The sequence below is a fragment of the Myxocyprinus asiaticus genome, chromosome 18, assembly GCF_019703515.2.
Source record: "Myxocyprinus asiaticus isolate MX2 ecotype Aquarium Trade chromosome 18, UBuf_Myxa_2, whole genome shotgun sequence".
Taxonomy (NCBI): domain Eukaryota; kingdom Metazoa; phylum Chordata; class Actinopteri; order Cypriniformes; family Catostomidae; genus Myxocyprinus; species Myxocyprinus asiaticus.
Genome location: NC_059361.1, coordinates 38,934,714 through 38,953,391, shown reverse-complemented (window position 1 = coordinate 38,953,391; position 18,678 = coordinate 38,934,714). Strand labels below are relative to the sequence as shown.

Here is an 18,678-nt window from a genome sequence, read left to right as displayed (position 1 = left end):
GCTTTTCAGCCGGGCGTCTTCCAATGGCCCAAACAGGGCATTAAGTATTTGGGCATTTTATTCCCAGCAAATTTGTCTGATTTAGAGTTAATTTTGATCCCTTAATAAAAAGGTTTGAGCAATGTGAGCAGGTGGGCTTCATGACATTTATCTATGATTGGGAAGGTTGTATTCCAAAATTCAACTATCTGCTACATTCTCTCCCTGTAGATGTCCCCCTCTCTTATTTCAAGCAATTTGATAGCATAGCGAAGTCCTTCATTTGGAATGGTAAATGTCCCAGGTTACATTTCAATAAATTACATAGGCCGATTGACAAAGTTGGGCTAGGCCTACCCAAGATTTTATTGTATTAATATGCATTCGGTCTCAGATATTTGGCTCATTGGTCACTTCCACCTGAGAGAGCCCCTCCCTGGTTTTGTATTGAACAGGGTTTCGCCATTGCAAAGCCTTTCTATCAAACTAATCGGAGAAGTTAGTTTACACCCCTTTATCTCACATTTGCACTTGGTATGGACAAATGTGTCCAGAGTGTTTAATTCAGAAATGTATTTAAATGTTGCCTCGAGCATATGGCAGAACCCAAAATTATGTATTAATAAGTCCCCTTTGTGCTTGTCAGAGTAGATTGTGAGGGGTTACTACACTCGGTGACCTATATGAGAGTGGAATGTTGAGATCTTTTGAAAATTTGGTTCAACATTTTGGGATTCCCAAATCTCAGTTTTAAAGGTATTTACAGCTGCACCACCTGCTCTGTACTATTTTTGGGAGTAGCATTCACCCCCCTGAAGCGGCAAATACTCTTGGAATGGTGATTACTACTTTTGGAAAAGGTCATGAGGAATCAGTGTATTACTCCCTGCTAATTCAGAGTCTGGGGGACGGAGCTTTAACTTCTATCAAGAGATTATGTGAGAAAGATTTAAACCTGGTATTGGAGGAGGTAGTGTGGGCTAGGTTTCTAAAAAAACATTAAGTCTGCATCTAGAGATGCAAGGGTGCGCCTTATGCAATTCAAGATTTTACATCGATTTTATTGGACCCCCTCTAGATTGTATAGGCTTGGTCTTAAAGACACACCCACCTGTTGGCTGTGCCAATCAGAGGATGGAGACACGGCCCATGTTTTTTGGTGGTGTGTTGAGATCCAGGATTTTTGGTTGAAGGTTCATAGTTTTGTGTGTGACGTGTTGGGCACTCGGGTTTCATTTTGCCTCAGACTCTGTGTTCTGTGATGGAGAGAGAGGTGGAGGTATAAATGTGTGAGATATATATATATTTGTTTGTGTGCTTTTTTGTTTTGTTTTGTGTATATACTCATGTGTGACCACAGGGATGTTTGTTGGGGGTCAGGGCGGGGTTGTGGGGTTTAAATGTTGATTCTATGTATATATGTTTTGCTTTTCTTTATTTACTGTAGGAATCAATAAAAATGTTAATTACAAAAACAACACCTTAAGTAGTAGATTCTCGGATGGTGTGCTCTGCACTGATTGAAATTGAGCATTGAGACCCTGCTTGTAAAGCTTTCTGAAGGTTATTCAAAAATACTCAATTTTCGATTAACCGTTTTAAAGTCTGATGTGGTGTTTTTTAAAGCAAAAATGCCCAGTGACAGTCAGTTGATAGCAAGCTTCTCACATGAGAACAGATGCAAATTAAAAGTTTGATGTTAATGGATTTATGAAAGGCAGTTTCTTTCAATGATGGTATATGTAGATGAAACACTTATTTGGTGTGGTGAAAAGGTTAATTTGTGATTTTATGTTTTGTACTTATGAAAATATGCTGAAGTGTATGAAAAAAAATGCATTTTTAATTATCTGTTATGATATTACTGCAAAGAAAAACAATAAAAATTTGAACGAAACTGCTCTGATTTGCCGTGGCTTTTTCAAAGCAAGACTATCAGATGATAGCCAGACTCTTGTTACCGACCCAGATGGGAGTCAGATTTTTTTTATGAGAATACAAAAACCCTTACTTCTGTCATAAAATTAATTTTTGTTACAGTCATTGTGATGTCACCTTTTCAGGATTGAGAAACACAGGCTTAGACTAAATTATTTGGGCCAAATCATCTTCCTCTCAGTTTTCTTAGGCATAACTGTTAGTAAAGAACTTGAACCACTGCACAAATATCCCCAACTGGACTCCACTTTTTCAGATGTGTATGCATCTTTATCACACACATGGCTCTTGTTTAGCTCTACTGTATGTACTTGACTTAGTTGTTAATAATAGATCAGATACAATTTATACCATTTGTTCTTTGCGAGGGAAGCTGTCTGCAGGGTTTCCATGATTATCTGCATCAATCTAAAAGCAAGCATGAAGAAAAATGTAAGCATAAATTATTTGATAGATGGCCTTTCATCCCCTTTAACTTAAAAAAAAAAAAAAAAAAAAGTGTCCAGACTATGACTATGTTCACACAGTCAGTATTTGGGATTGACAACCGGATTTGCTAACAGATGTGACTATGGAATTGTCTTACAGGAGCAGATCAAATAATGTCTGTTTAAAAGAGTAACTTGAGTCAAGCTCGTTTTCTATTCTCGAGATAGCATGAATAACACCTGTATCCATAGTGATAGGGACTAAGGATGGAGACTTCCATAACACTGGAAAGTCTTATCATATTTAACACAACATTAATTAATTAACATGTCCTATTGATGTGTGAGTTTGTAACACTTGCGAACACTGAAGCCAGTGAACATAAGAAATAAGGGAGGTATACCATCCAAGTTTCAATGAGTCATTTGTATAGTTATTAACAAAATCAAACAAACTAGTATCATACAAAAGTAGGCCAATACAATCCACATAAACCCCAAAGTCTTAACCCACAAGTCTTTTGGGATTAGGCCTGTCTCCTAAACCCAAGAGCACTTACTCGGTCTTTTGCAGAAAAATAAATAAATAAACAAAAGAAAAATACTCCAGCAACAATCCAAGCAGTATTTCAAGCAGTATTCCAAGCAGAATTCCAAACTTTGCTTAAAGGTCCATGCGATCTATCGATCCAGGCCATTAGATTAAACACAATGTGTCCAACAGACAAAAACCCTCTGTGCATAAACATAAAAAACAAACAACCAAACAATGCCCATGTGCTAATACTCTAAATCCATGTAACACTCTCTTTAAAGAAAACAAAGAAAATACAGATGTACTTACATTCAGCTTTAGAACAAACATGTTCCTCAAAATAGGGTCAATGAAAGGAAATGCAGATGAGTAGGAAAGTGTCACATGATAACAACAAGAATGAACAGTGAAAGAGGCAATAGATGCATACTGAACAGTGAAACTGTTACACATCCCCATTCAGAGATAGGCTAGTCAGAGCCGAAAAGCTTTTTAGCTTTTCTATATGATAAACATCAACTTGTTCAGGGATATTTAACATTACAACTCCGTAATTCACCCTGTTTAACTGCTTGATTATTTTAGCTGGACCTTGCCATTTAGGGGATAGTTTGGCCATAAATGCATCACCAGCCCAAGACAGAGGATGAGTGAGCACCCACACCAGATCTCCTTTTTGGAACGACTCTGGTCTTCATCGTAGGTTGTAGTACGTCCCTTGTCAGTCTTGTGCTTTGCACACCTTTCAATCAGGGCTTTCTGCTGTTCTGTTGTGCTGTATGCCACTTGGTCTGGGTCTGGATGTTCAAGTGGGCCCTTTAATTTGCATCCAAGGACAATTTCAGCTGGACTGTGTTCAGTGCTCTCTTGCCAAGCTGAGTTTATGGCATATCTCAATTTTGGGATCCACCTGTCCCAATGGTGATGGTTCTCACAGAAAAAGAGGCAATCATGGTTTTCAAAGTTCGATTTATCCTCTCGGTCAAGTTTGTCTAAGGGATGGTAGGCAGCGGTGAGCTTCTGTACAACTCCCCATTGCTTACAGGTGGCATCTGAGACAAGGTATGCTAGTGTTCCCCAACGTGTAAAGATCTCTCTGGTTAGAATGTTAACTATGAGCTGTGTTTTTGCTGACCAAATTGAAAAGAGCTCCACCCACTTACTGCAGTACTCCACTATAACCAGAAGGAACTCCTTCAAGCGGGAGCTCTTTGATAATGAACCCATCATGTCAACACCAAGCATGAACCCTGGCTCTACTACCAGTGTGGATTGCAGATACCCAGATAGTTTAGAGATTCTCTGCTTATATTGCTGACAGGTTTGGCACCATCTACAAAAGTTCCACACATCTTTTTGAATCTCTGGCCAATATACTACATTTAGTAGTCACCGCAATGTCTTCATTCGACCCATATGACTACTCAAAGGGTTGGCATGTGCAAACTGTAGGAACTGCTCTCTGAGATGACATGGTATAACTGCCTGTAGTGTTTGACCTCCCTTGCTGTCTGGGACACATCTAAAAAGGTAGTCATTCTGAACAACATAGCAAATGTGGGTGGGATCTGTGGGTGGTAGCTTAGCAGCATCCCGAAAAAGGTTGAAGAGATTGGTCTTCTTTTGCCCTCTGCTAATTTCCTCACAATAGACAGGCAGGTCTGAAATGGTTTCTTTTGCTTGACATACTGCAATGTGGCCTTGGACTTCTTCCACTGCTACTCCACGTGACAATGAGTCTGGCACAACATTACATTGCACTTTACAGTACCTCAGTGTAAAGTTGAAACTCTGCAGACAGATGGCCCACCTGGTCAAAAGAGATGTTGGTCAAGGATGGTTGAACACCCAGGTAAGGGCAGCATGCTCCATCAGTACCTCAAAGCGTCAACCCTCTAATTACTGTCGACACTTCTCGACTGCCCACACCATGGCCAGGCAATCTTTCTATGCCGTGGAGTATGACTTCTCAGCGCCATGAAGGAGTCTAGAGGCGTAAGCGATAACATGTTCCCCCTTGTCTGAGTCTTAGGTAAAAACAGCCCCTAATCCAACATTACTGGCATCAGTTTGAACTTTAAAAGTTTTGCTGAAATCAGGTGGCATCAGAACTGGTGTCTTTTGAGTCTTCAAAGGCTTTCTGACATTCCCTTGACCACTGCCAGGCATTATCTTTCTTCTTCAGAGCATGTAATGGGGCTGCTCGTTCTGAGAAGTGGGGAATAAGTCTGTGATACCAACCGGCAAGACCCGGAAAGCTTTGCACATCCTTAACTGACTTGGGTACCGGAAAATTCTGTACTGCTTCTACTTTGGCAGCTTCTGTTCGGACTCCTTCCTCAGATATAATGTGGCCCAAGAAAGAGAGGGATCTTTGAAGCAGGTTGCATTTCTTGAGATTGAGGGTCAACCCCACAGCCTCTAACTTGGAGAACAGCTGCTTTAGATGACTATAATGCTCCTGAATGTTCTTGGAGTATCACAATGTCATCAATGTAAACAAAGCAGAACTTGCCAATGAAGTCTTGTAACACTGTGTTCATCAGTTGCTGGAATGTGGCAGTGGCATTTTTCAAACCAAAGGGTAGATGACTGAATTCATATTTTTTGTGACAAAGGCAGTCTTTGGATGCTGTCTTCATCCATGCAGACCTGCCAATAACCACATCTGAGATCTAGTGTGCTGAAAACTGAAGCTTCATATAGTGATACAAGGATATCTTGGATCTGAGGCACTGGAAAACCATCAAAGGGAGTTTTTGCATTCAGAGCCCTGTAATCTATGCAAATCGGGTGCTCCCATCCTTTTTTGGAACAAGGACTTCTGGTGCAGCCCATGGAGAGGTAGATGGTCATATAATGCCCTTGTTTAGCATGCTTGCTACCTCTTCATAAATGAACCGGGTATGCTCTCTTATGTACTGGTATTTTATCTGGTGATGATCCGATGCTGGATGACGGCTCTCTGTCCTAATGCATCTATGCACACAGTTGGCCAATCTAGCAGTAGGCTCTCAAGCTGATGTTTCTGGGTTTGTGATGCATTGTTCAAACTCACCAGATCTTTAATAGTTGCAACAGTAATGGTGGGAACTTAAACCAGAGGCAACGCAAGATTTAAACTAACAGATGCTGGAGGAGAAGAGAAAGGTCAATACAACTGATCTTCTTCAGGCAATGTGTATGTGGATGTTTTGAAGTCTAACTTCATCCCAGTAGTCACCAGGAACTCAAGGCCCAAAATGATTGGAAAGGTCTCATAATGAAAGCTCTCAAAGAGTAGATGTATCCATGCAATGTACATTCCCATGTTATTTTACCTAATGCAGACTGGATGTATCCATTGGCTAGCACAAAAGTCTGCCCTCTGCTGGAATGCCAGGTTTCTCCACAGGTCTTCAACTTGTCCCACAAGGACTCTCAGATTAAAGAGTAAGTACTGCCAATATCCACTATGGCCTCACACTGTTGGTTTTTAATGAGCACAGGTAAAGCCAAGGGTGTCAATGGTTTCTCACTATTTCAGAGAAGACAGCAATGTTGTGGCTTGGAGGATGTCCTCGTCCTGATTTATTTGATCCCAGAGCATGTGAGCAAAGTGGAGCGGAGAGGTGTGACACTCCGCTCAATAACCTGCTCCATGCTCGTGCGCTCCGCTCAGCCGCTCATGGCCCAAGCGGACGCTCCACTCAAGTACCGCTCACGCTCACCGGTAAAAAAGCGTTTGCTCAAATCCCTCTCCAACATGAAATTTCTCTGTAGTATACTTGGTTCCAAACACGCGCACAGTGGCCCAAGCAACTGCCCCTTTGCCCACATGATTAGTAATGTACACATCTGAAATTATGTGATTGTATTGTTGTGTTTCTGTATATAAAATCTCGCTGTTTATTTTGGACTGGTTTACAACTGTTGTTAGATAATCGGGTCAACCAGACCTTCCTTATCATTTGTAATCAGTCAAATATTTCTCTGTTAGCACATATGTAATTGAACATCTTCAAATAATGGCGTAAAACATTTCAGTTCTAAATTACCTTTATTTACTTTAAACAAGTCATCAAACACACCTCTACAAGTGATAAAATATATGTGCGTTGGCACAGAAATGCGCTTTTCAGTTTAAACTGGACCCGAGTGATACAACCGACCCAGAAAACTACAATCTTTTCAACTTTTAAGTTTGTTCGAGTCCTTTATGGCAATAATGAAAACATGAACTGATACCAGGAAAAATATTGCAAGTAAAAGTGAAATTCATAATTGTTCTTCAGTTGTCTCCGTGGAATGATTATACTGTAGATTTGATACATTAATAGGTTTCTGATTTAATGCTATCAGACTTTGGGTCTGTAAATTAGCAATTTCTCATGCTAATTTTGTGTTCAGATGTAAAGGGCGTATTAAGTTATCCAGAAAACAGCAGTGAATGCTTTTCTCTTTTTCAGTGTTGTTGCTTTATTAATATTCCCTACAATTTTATATGTACGAATCATATGCAATCTAAAGGACTGTGGTTATTTATATAATAATTGTTATATTAGTAGATACCATGTGCCCCCTTTGTTTTTCCTTGATATTTTTAAAGCATTATAAAGTGAACCTGGATTTTATATGCATCAAAAATCATGTCTTGTGTCTCTTTATATGTACAGCAAGGTTTAACCATGGATTTAACAAATAAAATATATACATATATTAGATATATATATTAGATGAAATCATGTTTAATGATCCTAAAACAAATACAAATTATTTAATTCACAAATTACACTGCCGTTTAAGATTGTACAATTACTTATAGCTTTGTTTCTCTGCGTATAAATGCAGCAAGCGATGTCAAAGATGTTATCTGCAACCACTAATCTAGAATCTTTTTTTACGTTTCACTTCTCGTTAAGGTGTGGATTTGGCTTTGGGAAACTGACCAGCAGTTATGTGCCACTTTATCCCGAAGCAGAAATCGAAAGCTGGTCGATTAAGTGAGATCATTCTGCAATGAAATTCTCTATGCGAGAGCGGAAATCTTTACCAATCAAATGATCAATTGTACAATAGAGGCATGAAAGCAGAATGCTCCGTCTGCAAATTAGGACACACTGATCTGCAAGATCATTCATGTTTATTGGTTTTGTGTGTGTAAGCCAGGATTCAAGGCAAAATGCTTTGCCAATTTACAGTATTATTAAGCTTACATATTCAATTGAGAGTGCTATAACGTTCGCAACCCTGCAGAACCGGGCCTGCATCTAGCTGGCAGCCGCACTAACATGATGGCAAAACAACAAGATACATTACTTATCTATTAATTTATTATCTAATAGTAGTGTAGCCTACTAGCTTACCTTTTGCTGCACTACATCGCGTAGCACATCCTTGTGCTCTCTGGCAATGTGACATGTAGGACTCCAAAAGGAATATTTGCTAATTCTCACGGTCTCTCCACACTCCCTTTCGATTTCCTCGTTCTTAGCTTTGATTAATACTTTGCATTTATTGAGGTTATAAGGTTTGCGACTTCACTAAAACAACGTTAGAGCTCCATAACCTCAGACCTATTGCTTATTTAGCAGATTCCCAAACCAGCATATCACAAAGCGCATTCTGGGTTGAGCGTGCGAGCAGAGCGGAATCTTCAAAAAGGCGATCTCCGCTCAGGTGAAATTATCAACGTTCCGCTCAATACTCCGTGCTCGCTCTGCTCACATGCTCTGTTTGATCCACTAGGTTTTGGAGCTTGCTCTGCCTACCACTGTCGCCAGAAGGCTCTTTCCTCACTGATGTAATTTTCCACAATTTTAACCCCAACTCATCCACAGTTGTCAATGTCCCTCGTAATATACTTAATATCCGTGGGTTACAATTTCTTAGTGTGGCCTGAAGAATAACTTGTTCTGACATGCATGGTTTCAGTCACAAACAGAATCTCTCATTCTGACATGGGTGGTTTCTGTGTCAAACAGAGCTCTGTACTGTTATGCAAAGGTGCAAATTCTCTCATGTACTCCTTGCTTGCGTTCTCAAATTCTCCTCTCTGCCTCCCCTTCATGATCATCTGGCAGGAAAGACTGTAAAAAGACTGTTTTGAATTGAGTCCAGGTTTTCACACATTTCTTTTCAGTAATCCACCAATCTTTAGCAGTGTGTGTTAATACAGATGGTAGCCAAGGGTCAACCCAAGGGTTGAACAGCAAGATATTCCTCACATTTCTCCAGGTATGTAATATGATCTTCTCCGTCTATGCTACCAAATTTAGGGAATTTCAACTTGATTGGTGCTTTGAAATGTACTGGATAAGAGCAACTATCTGTAGCTGGGGTGTGATCAAACGTAGGAGTAGGTGTGGCACTGGATGAGGACTGGATCAAGGACTTTAATTGATCATCCCTTCGTTTCAAGAAGTCCATTATTGCTTGCACCAAATTCTTGCAGACTCTTCTCTAAAGCTTCTCTCACCTGCTGACATTCTTTTTTAACCTTGGGGAGTAGAGTATCTTCTAATTGTTGTTGGTGTCATTCTTGGCCCTGCTGCTGTTTTAACAGCTCTCACACCTGATTTTCCATAGCAGACATCTTTCTACTCTGTTTCTTTAACACATGCTGCACATGGTCTTCCATGTCTTTAAGACAAACATCACATGTATTCGCTAGTTCATCAACTTTACTTTCGATTTTATTTACTCTTGGCCGTAATCATCAGACTTTCATCTTCTTCCTCTGGAGGTGGAGGAGGTGGTAATAATGACTCATCTAGCAAATCCTCTTGTCCCTCTACTTCCACATCTGATTCCAGTGATAAGTGACTAAGAGACTGAATCAGGTCTTCATGACAAGTCACTAGGGTTTCAAAAAATGTTTAACCTACAGTCTCCTTTTCTGTGAGTCATTAGTATCCCCACATGAAAAAATGCAAAAATAAAATGTGACAAGCAGTGTGTGTGCAGTGTGTATGACAAGACAGACGGCTAGTTGTCCAGTGCGGTTACATTCACACAGCACAGGTTTACCCAACTCCCTCAAAACTTAAAACCAAAAATGAAAATTCTGTCATAATTTACTCAACCTGTATGACTTTCTTATGTGGAATACAAAAGGAGATGTTTTCATGAATATCGCTCGTGTCTGAACAGCTTGTATCATGTAGTTCAACCAGAAAGACTCAGAATAAATGAGAATAATCATGATATGGGGATGGTAAGCCCTGTCCTACAGTTCAGCACTTAGATACTCGCTTGAACTGCAAGATCCTGCTGGAAGACGATGACAGCAGGAGAGAGGAACTTACCCCTACAGCAGGATGGTACCTAAACTGGTGGTGAAGGGGTGAATGGGGGGTGAAATCAATGCACATAATGAAAGACAGCTGCAGAGCTTATAAAGCAGATGCTGGATTTTGATTGGATGAGATGCCTGAATTGAATTGTGTAATGCTACTATGAATCTTCCTGACAGAACTACCACTACACTTCCATTTCTAATGCAAGTTTTGGGGGGCATTAGTGTATTTACAGAAATGACCATTCAGCTGAAATTTGAAATAGATGCCTTAATGCAATTTCATCTCTTTACAGTCAAAGAAAAATTGGGTGTTTTTTATTGTCTGGGAAAGGCAGCTTTACAGTGTTGTCTGCTTTTAATGCTCTGTCAGATGGTAAAAACCATTAGCATTCACTTTTCTGAGCCTAAGTACTGAGAAGGTTGGAATGACTGATGACTTGGCTTTATTTGCTTGAGGTGAAACTACATGTAATGTAGCAAACAGAATCAGGCCTCTTGAGGGTGGGGGCAATGGATGAGCCAGTGATTGTTATTTCTTGGAAAGACACTCAAAAGAATCCATGCTTTTCTCCCAAGTCTTCAGTGTGATGTTTGTGATCATCCTTTTCCAAAACAGCTCAACCGAGAATAATAGTCACTCCATTGGCTTTGATATATATTAAAACAGATCATTTCCAAATATCATGGCTCTTCTTCATCTTGGCAAATTGCACTCACAATAGGCCACACACCTTCACATCCATTTAAAGTTCTAGCCTATTAGCACATTTAAATGTCAACTCTCATTTTTAATTGGTGTCTAGCTGTGTTGCTGACTCTCTAATATGTATAGAATTATTGTCAGTGTGCAGTTGTTTCAGCCTTTACACAAAGTTTGTTTCGGGTTTACACAAATACTTCAGGCAAAGAGTTTAAGTATGGATAGCTGGATGGATCTGAAGATTCTTCAAGAGGCTGTCCTTGTTTAAGATTATAGAGACTCTTTGATTTCCTCCATTTATCTTAAGAACCAGTAGTTTTGAAAAGCTTTTGAACTAATGACAAGCCTCCTACCGATCTCTCAAAACTAGCATGTTGTTTACTGCTCCCCTGGCATCAAGACTTTCAGCTTCACTGTACCTCGATGGTGGAATGACCATCCCAACACAATACAGACTCCCTCTCTAATCTATAATCACAAAATACAAAGCACACATAACTATTAGGTGAAATAGTATTATATACTATAGTAAGAGGATATTTATAATTTATAAAAAAATATCAAGATCAACTGTCTTGAATTATTTTTTTATCATTATTTTTACTGAACATGTTGCAGTGTATTTTGTTATTGCATTCTCTATGAAGGATAAATGCCATGCTGGCTGATTTGGCTAAAACCAGGTATCGTACATGTTATCATACTTTTGCCTACTGTTTGGAACAGCTTTCAGATTGGGAGTATACCTATGATGATTTAAAAGGCAGTCTACTTACGCAGTGTACTAGGGTTTGGAACAGAGCTGTGTGGCAATAGCCAGAACTGGTTGTTAAGAACTCTTTCTTATTTGTGTAATCTCCAGTGTTGTTAAATAGCTTCATCTGTTGGCTTGATTGCTCTCTCTCTCTGTTTGTGCTCACAGGATGTAGACACTTTGCAGGTCCATCTGGAGGAGGTTCGTTTTTTTGATCTGTTCAGCTACAGTGAAGAGGAGGGAAGATGGCTCTGTTTCATGTGCAGTAACCCGGAGAAGGCCACAGGTAAATGAGCATTGCTACTTTATTGCCACATGCACACTGCAAAGTTTTGGGAATGAAAACCGCATTAAAAGTCCCCATAACATCCCCTGAATGAGCGCAGATCTGTCTCCTTTGTTGGCATGTTCTGTGTGCATTCAGAATACAGGAGTCACTCTCGTTGCCATGTATGACAAAGTGATAACCATTGCAAGTTTTGGCATCTCACAGCTGTTAACAAGAAACATGGATGGCAACAGTTTAACCTGTTTGATATTAGTAATTTCTTTTGTACCAAAATAATATTCTGGAGGAGTATTGTTAGAACTTACTTATTGGCTTCAATGGTCTCTACAATCAACTTAAGCTTGCGATGCTTTTGGGAAATGCAGCCCAGTCTGGTTCTGTACACACTACGTGGATGTAAAGTAAATTCGGTTGAATTCTGTAAATTCTGATTGAATGTTTTTTGTTAGAATGTGTTTGGCTCCCCTGTAAATAACTATTTTTTGTACGGAACAGTATAAAATACTCTGAGGATGAGTGACAACTCTATTTTACTGCAGTGTGTACATGGTCATTTCTTGTTCTCTTTTAGGTTTTAACAAGTTGCACAGTCATAGGATGTTCAATTAGTGTGTTACTTTTTGTATTGGTTCATGTATTAGGGAACAATCCTTGTTTGTTTAGGAGACTCAAAATAAATTCATAAAGAGAGAGAGGCCTTTATATTTGATCCTTCACTAAAGCTAATGACTTGAAGTTACATGATTTTGACGAAGCACATCAGGACTCCAGATGTCCTGTACATCTTGAGCCCTCTGAACTCATTACTACAAAACAGTACACCAAATGAATGAAATCTGCTTCTCATAAGGTGGAGAAAGAAACAAGAACTAAAGGAAGAGGTAGTTCCTTTCACTGCTGTAGATAATTTACGTCAGTCCAGAATTAGGATGTTTCTCGCTCAGTCAATGAGCCCCTGGTTTCCTGTTCGATTCAGTTTTCTGATCCCATTCAAGTGCATCTGTAATTGCTGTTATTTGGTTTTGCATCTTCTCCAGGCATACACGTGCTTTTTGGTTGGGTGTTTCCACAAGAAGCAATTAGATACTATTGAGAAGTTTCTTGCCTCTGGCTTGAATATTCAACCAACAACAATGAGGCATATTGTAAATTAGTGCACATGGAACTTGTCTGTTTCATCTGAGATCATTTATAGATCATTGAAACACTTTCAAAATAAAAAAAAAGTCCTTTTAATATTTTTTTCTATGGTACGCTTCAGCATAGATTTTTTAAAACATGCCATAATTTCCATGTGCTTAACAGAGCTTTTTCATTGCTGTAGGGGCAGTTTGCACAGTGGGGTTTAAAAAATGTCTTCTAAGTGGATAATCATTTATGTGTAATGCCAATTGTGTTACTTGAAACCAGTGGAGGTTTACCAAACCATAGACATATGTTAGTAGAAATCAAACCACTCACATTACTGTAAGAGTGCAGATATTCCCTATAAGGATTTGCCATTGCTTATCGGTAACATTTGCTATCAGACTGATATATGACCTTAAAACCATGCATGGAAATATGGAACAGGGATATCAGGGAATTTTGCCGAATAAAAATATTTACTTTCCATTTTAAAACGTCAAAGGAATAAATGGGGATAAAATGGAGATAAAGTGTTGTTGTTGTAAAACAAATATTTTTTATTGGATATATTCTGATAAACAATAAACACAGTAAAACCTGCACCTGTGACTGCATATTCTTCATCAATGCACCAAGCTAATATGTTGGCAACAATTAACAGCCTACAGTTAGGCTAATTAACTATATTACTTGGCGTTAGAATTGTTTATTCTGATTATTGTTAATAAGTATAACTATTTATTGAATATTGGTGTATTTTATAGCGCTGTTACCACCATTTATTATAGAAACAAGACACTTGAGACTGTGTTACTGTGATTTTACCACAGTAAAGTCTCACGCTTCACTGTAACATTGTCTCCTACTGCTTGGCTCTTACTGCCTACTCAGGGACGGCGCTGGCCAAATTGATGCACCACGTAGAGCTCTGTGACCGTCGGACGGGTGGGTTGGGGTTGTGCGAGAAGTGGTGTAAGCGCAAGGTGATCGTTTGTGTTCCGCGACTGGTATCTTGTCCTTGAATAATGTATAACGTGTGAGTATGGCCAGCCGGTGGAGTTTCTGGTGTCTCCCTAGGGTAATATGGTGCCCCACTAGGGAGTTGTTAACCGCAGTTAATAGCAGTGGTACTGTATCTTCTGCTTTGAAACAACTATATATATATATACATACACTACCGGTCAAAATTTTTGAAACACTTGACTGAAATGTTTCTTATGACTTTAAAAATCTTTTGATCTGAAGGCATATGCTTAAATGTTTGAAATTAGTTTTGTAGACAAAAATATAATTGTGCCACCATATTAATTTAGTTCATTATAAAACTAAAATGTAATAAAAAAAAAAAAAAAAGTTTTTGAAATTGATGACAGACCAAATAATAAAGTGTCAAATTTCAGTACTTAAAAAAATCTGATTAATCACAATTAATTACAAAACATTATGCGATTAATAGCGATTACACATTTTTATCGACTGACAGCACTAATATATCCAAAATGTATATACTGTATATGATATAGACAGAACTGTGCTGTGTAACTGTGCAAAGCCTGTAAGGCTTTGGGGCTTTCTTTTACTAGAAACAAAAAGCATAAATATTGAGGAGCTGTTAATCTTCATGTTTTTCTACTTTTAAATCCAGCTCTGCTATTTTTACTCACGCAGAGTTGGATTTAAAAATAGTTCACTGCTTCTTTTGGTGGTGAGCATTGGATTGATATGGTACATTAAATATTGATGGCAACCTTTGAATGAAATCATGTTTAGGCAATGAAGAGACACTTTAATGAGACCAGAAATGTTTGTACATTGTACCAACCAGCAACCGAGGTTAAAATAAAAGAGTCATTGAAACCTTAATAAAGAGTGCTGCTCATTAAACAAGCATTAGTAGCACGTATTCTGCCCCGGTCTCCATTTTTGGTGTGTGGCACAGTTTCCATTAGCAGAGAGTTGTAATGAATTTTAATAGAGCGTGGTGAATGATTTCAGAAATAAAGATTTTTGAAGGGATAATCAAAGCTTGGACAGGTATAACCTGCTTTGGCAGTGTTGTGGTGTGACAGAAGTCTTATGTGAAGTACATATGATACACAGTTTGAGAGTGATCTACCTCGTTGTTTTTGGCTCAGAAATGAATGACAGATTTGAACAAGGGGACACGTAATGGCACGCCTTTACTTCAGTAACGACCAGTATGAAGCAGTCTTCCTTTTAACAGTCATCAAGTTAGCTGACTGCAGTATATGTCAAAGACTGGGTCCACCCAGAATGTGATTTTCTCATAAATTATTATAACTATACATTCAGTGCATTCAGAAAGAATTCAGACCCCTTCATTGTTTTCACATTTTGTTATGTTGTAGCCTTGTGCTAAAATGCTTTAAATTATTTTATTTTTTTCACATCAATCTACACTCCATACCCCATAATGACAAAGCAAAAAAAAAAAAGATTTTTGTTAACTTTGCAATTTTATTTCAAATACAAAAATGAAATATCACATTGACATACGTATTCAGACCCTTAACTCAGTACTTAGTTGAAGCACCTTTGGCAGCGATTATAGCCTCAAGTCTTTTTGGGTATGTTGCAACAAGCTTTGCACACCTGGATTTGGGGATTTTCTGCCTTTCTTCTCTGCTTCAAAAATCTGGTTTATAATAAAATATAATATATAAATAATAATAAAAAAAAAAAAAATAGGGTTCCCTATCTGTCACTCACTCAACGTTGTGTCGATGTAGTGACACTAGGGGTCACTCTTGGGAGCCCGAAACACCTCTGGTCTTTGATAAAAGGCCAATGAAAATTGGCAAGTGGTATTTGCATGCCACTCCCCCGGACATACGTGTATGACATATCAGCTGTGGCACACGTCCGCCCGCAATGTGACAGGCCTCTTCCTCCCCCATCCCAGGCTGTTCCGGGGGTGGTCACAAGGAGCCAGGTAAGTACTTCGATGTCCCTAGACTCAGCACGGCCACGACATGGCGTGGCATCTCGAGCTCCGCCCCACTGCGAGACCCACCTGCTGGTACGTCCGACGACGTTGTCCCTTTGGTCCCCCTTGCGTGGAACTTGGATGCGTGGCTTGCGCTTTCCAATCCATCGCGATGGCTGGTCCGGACCGTCCGACTCGGCTACACGATTCAGTTCGCCAGGCGTCTGCCCAGGTTCAGTGCTATCCACTTCACCTTGGTGAAGGACGAAAACGCTGCTACCTTGCGCGCGGAGATCGCTACCCTCCTACGGAAGGGTGCGATAGAACCTGTCCCTCCGGCCGAGATGAAGAAGGGGTTTTACAGCCCCTACTTCATCGTACCGAAAAAAGGCAGTGGGTTGCGGCCAATCTTGGACCTGCGAGTACTGAACCGGGATTTACACAGACTCCCGTTCAAGATGCTGACGCAAAAATGCATTCCGGCAAGCGTCCGGCATCAAGATTGGTTTGCGGCAGTAGATCTGAAGGACGCGTACTTTCACGTCTAGATTCTACCTCGACACAGACCCTTCCTGTGGTTTGCATTTGAGGGTCAGGCATATCAGTACAAGGTCCTCCCTTTCGGCCTGTCCTTGTCCCCTTGCATCTTCACAAAGGTCGCAGAGGCAGCCCTTGCCCTGTTAAGGGAAGTGGGCATTCACATTCTCAACTATCTCGACGATTGGCTAATCCTAGCTCACTCTCGGGACATGTTGTGTGCACATAGGGACTTGGTGCTCTCGCTCCTCACTGGTTAGGGCTTCGGGTCAGCTGGGAAAAGAGCAAGCTCCTCCCGGTTCAGAGCATCTCTTTCCTCGGTTTGGAGTTGGACTCAGTCTCTTTGACAGCGCGCCTCACGAACGAGCGTGCACAGTCGGTAAACAGCGGTTCCACTGAAACTCTTTCAGAGGCTCCTGGGGCATCTGGCATCCTCAGCGGTGGCCACCCCGCTCGGGTTGATGCATATGAGACTGCTTCAGCACTGGCTTCAGACTCGAGTCCCGAGATGGGCATGGCGCCGCGGGACACATCGCGTGGTCATCACGCCAGTCTGTCGCAGTCTTTTCAGCCCTTGGACCGACCTCTCGTTTCTATGGGCAGGTGCTCCCCTAGAGCAGGTCTCCAGGTGCATCGTGGTCATGACAGACGCCTCCAAAACGGACTGGGGTGCTGTTTGCAAGGGGCATGCAGCCGCCGGTTTATGGACGGGCCCGCAACTGCATTGGCACATCAACTGCCTCGAGTTGTTGGCAACTCGCCCTGCGGAAGTTCCGGCCATTGATCCAGGACAAGCACGTGTTAGTTCGGACAGACAACACGGCAACGGTAACATGTCAACCGCCAAGGCGGTCTGCACTCTCGTTGTATGTCACAACTCGCCCGCCGTCTCCTCTGGAGTCAGCAGCACCTCAAGTCGCTGCGAACCACTCACATCCCGGGCAACCTCAACACTACAGTGGACGCGTTGTCACGGCAGGTTACCCTCAGGGGAGAGTGGAGACTCCACCCTCAGGTGGTCAAGCTGATTTGGAGTCGATTCGGACAGGCACAGGTAGACCTGTTCACTTCCCAAGAATCCTCCCACTTCCCGCTCTGGTACACCCTGACCGAGGCACCCCTCGGCACAGACGCGCTGGCACACAGCTGGCCTCCTGGCCTACGCAAATATGTGTTTCCCCCAGTGAGCCTACTTGCACAGACTCTGTGCAAGTTCAGGGAGGATGGGGAGCAGGTCGTCACGGTAGCACCCTACTGGCCCACCCAGATGTGGTTCTCAGACCTCACGCTCCTCGTGACAGGACCCCCCCCCCCCGGCAAATTCCCCTGAAGAAAGACCTTCTTTCTCAGGGACAGGGCACCATCTGGCACCTGTGACCAGACCTCTGGAATCTCCATGTCTGGCCCCTGGATGGAACGTGGAAGACCTAAGCGGTCTACCACCCGCAGTGGTAGACACAATCACTCAGGCTAGGGCCCCCTCTACGAGGTGCCTGTATGCCTTTAAGTGGCGTCTGTTCGCTAAGTGGTGCTCTTCCCAACAGGAAGACCCCCAGAGATGCGCAGTCAGATCGGTGCTTTCCTTCTTGCAGGAGAGGTTGGAAGGGCAGGTGTCCCCTTCCACCTTATGTGTGCTATAGCAGCACACCACGACACAGTGGACGGTAAGTCCTTAGGGAAGCACGACCTGATCATCAGGTTCCTGAGAGGCGCCAGGAGGCTGAATCCCTCCAGACCGCGCCTCGTTCCCTCATGGGACCTCTCTGTAGTTCTTCAGGGTTTACATAGAGCCCCCTTTGAGCCTTTGCAGTCAGCTGAGCTTAAGGCACTCTCCTTGAAGACTGTCCTCCTGACTGCGCTCACTTCCATCAAGAGGGTAGGAGACCTGCAACCGTTCTCTGTCAGCGAAACGTGCCTGGAGTTCGGTCCGGGCTACTCTCATGTGATCCTGAGACCCCGACCGGGCTATGTGCCCAAGGTTCCCACGACCCCTTTTAGGGACCAGGTGGTGAACCTGCGAGCGCTGCCCCAGGAGGAGGCAGACCCAGCCCTGTCGTTACTGTGTCCGGTGCGTGCTTTACGCATCCATTTGGATCGCACGCAGAGCTTTAGGATCTCTGAGCAGCTCTTTGTCTGCTTTGGTGCACAGCGGAAAGGAAGCGCT

General features: G+C 41.6%; 1 protein-coding gene across 1 annotated transcript in view; it reads left to right on the top strand.

Annotated features, from left to right (window-relative positions):
- Window positions 1-18,678, top strand: part of LOC127456454 (ventricular zone-expressed PH domain-containing protein) — a 177,259-nt gene that overhangs the window by 136,590 nt on the left and 21,991 nt on the right. Inside the window, exon 11 of the mRNA XM_051724969.1 lies at window positions 11,782-11,899. Within this exon, the coding sequence (XP_051580929.1) occupies window positions 11,782-11,899 (118 nt within the window). The remainder of the gene's footprint in view (window positions 1-11,781; window positions 11,900-18,678) is intronic.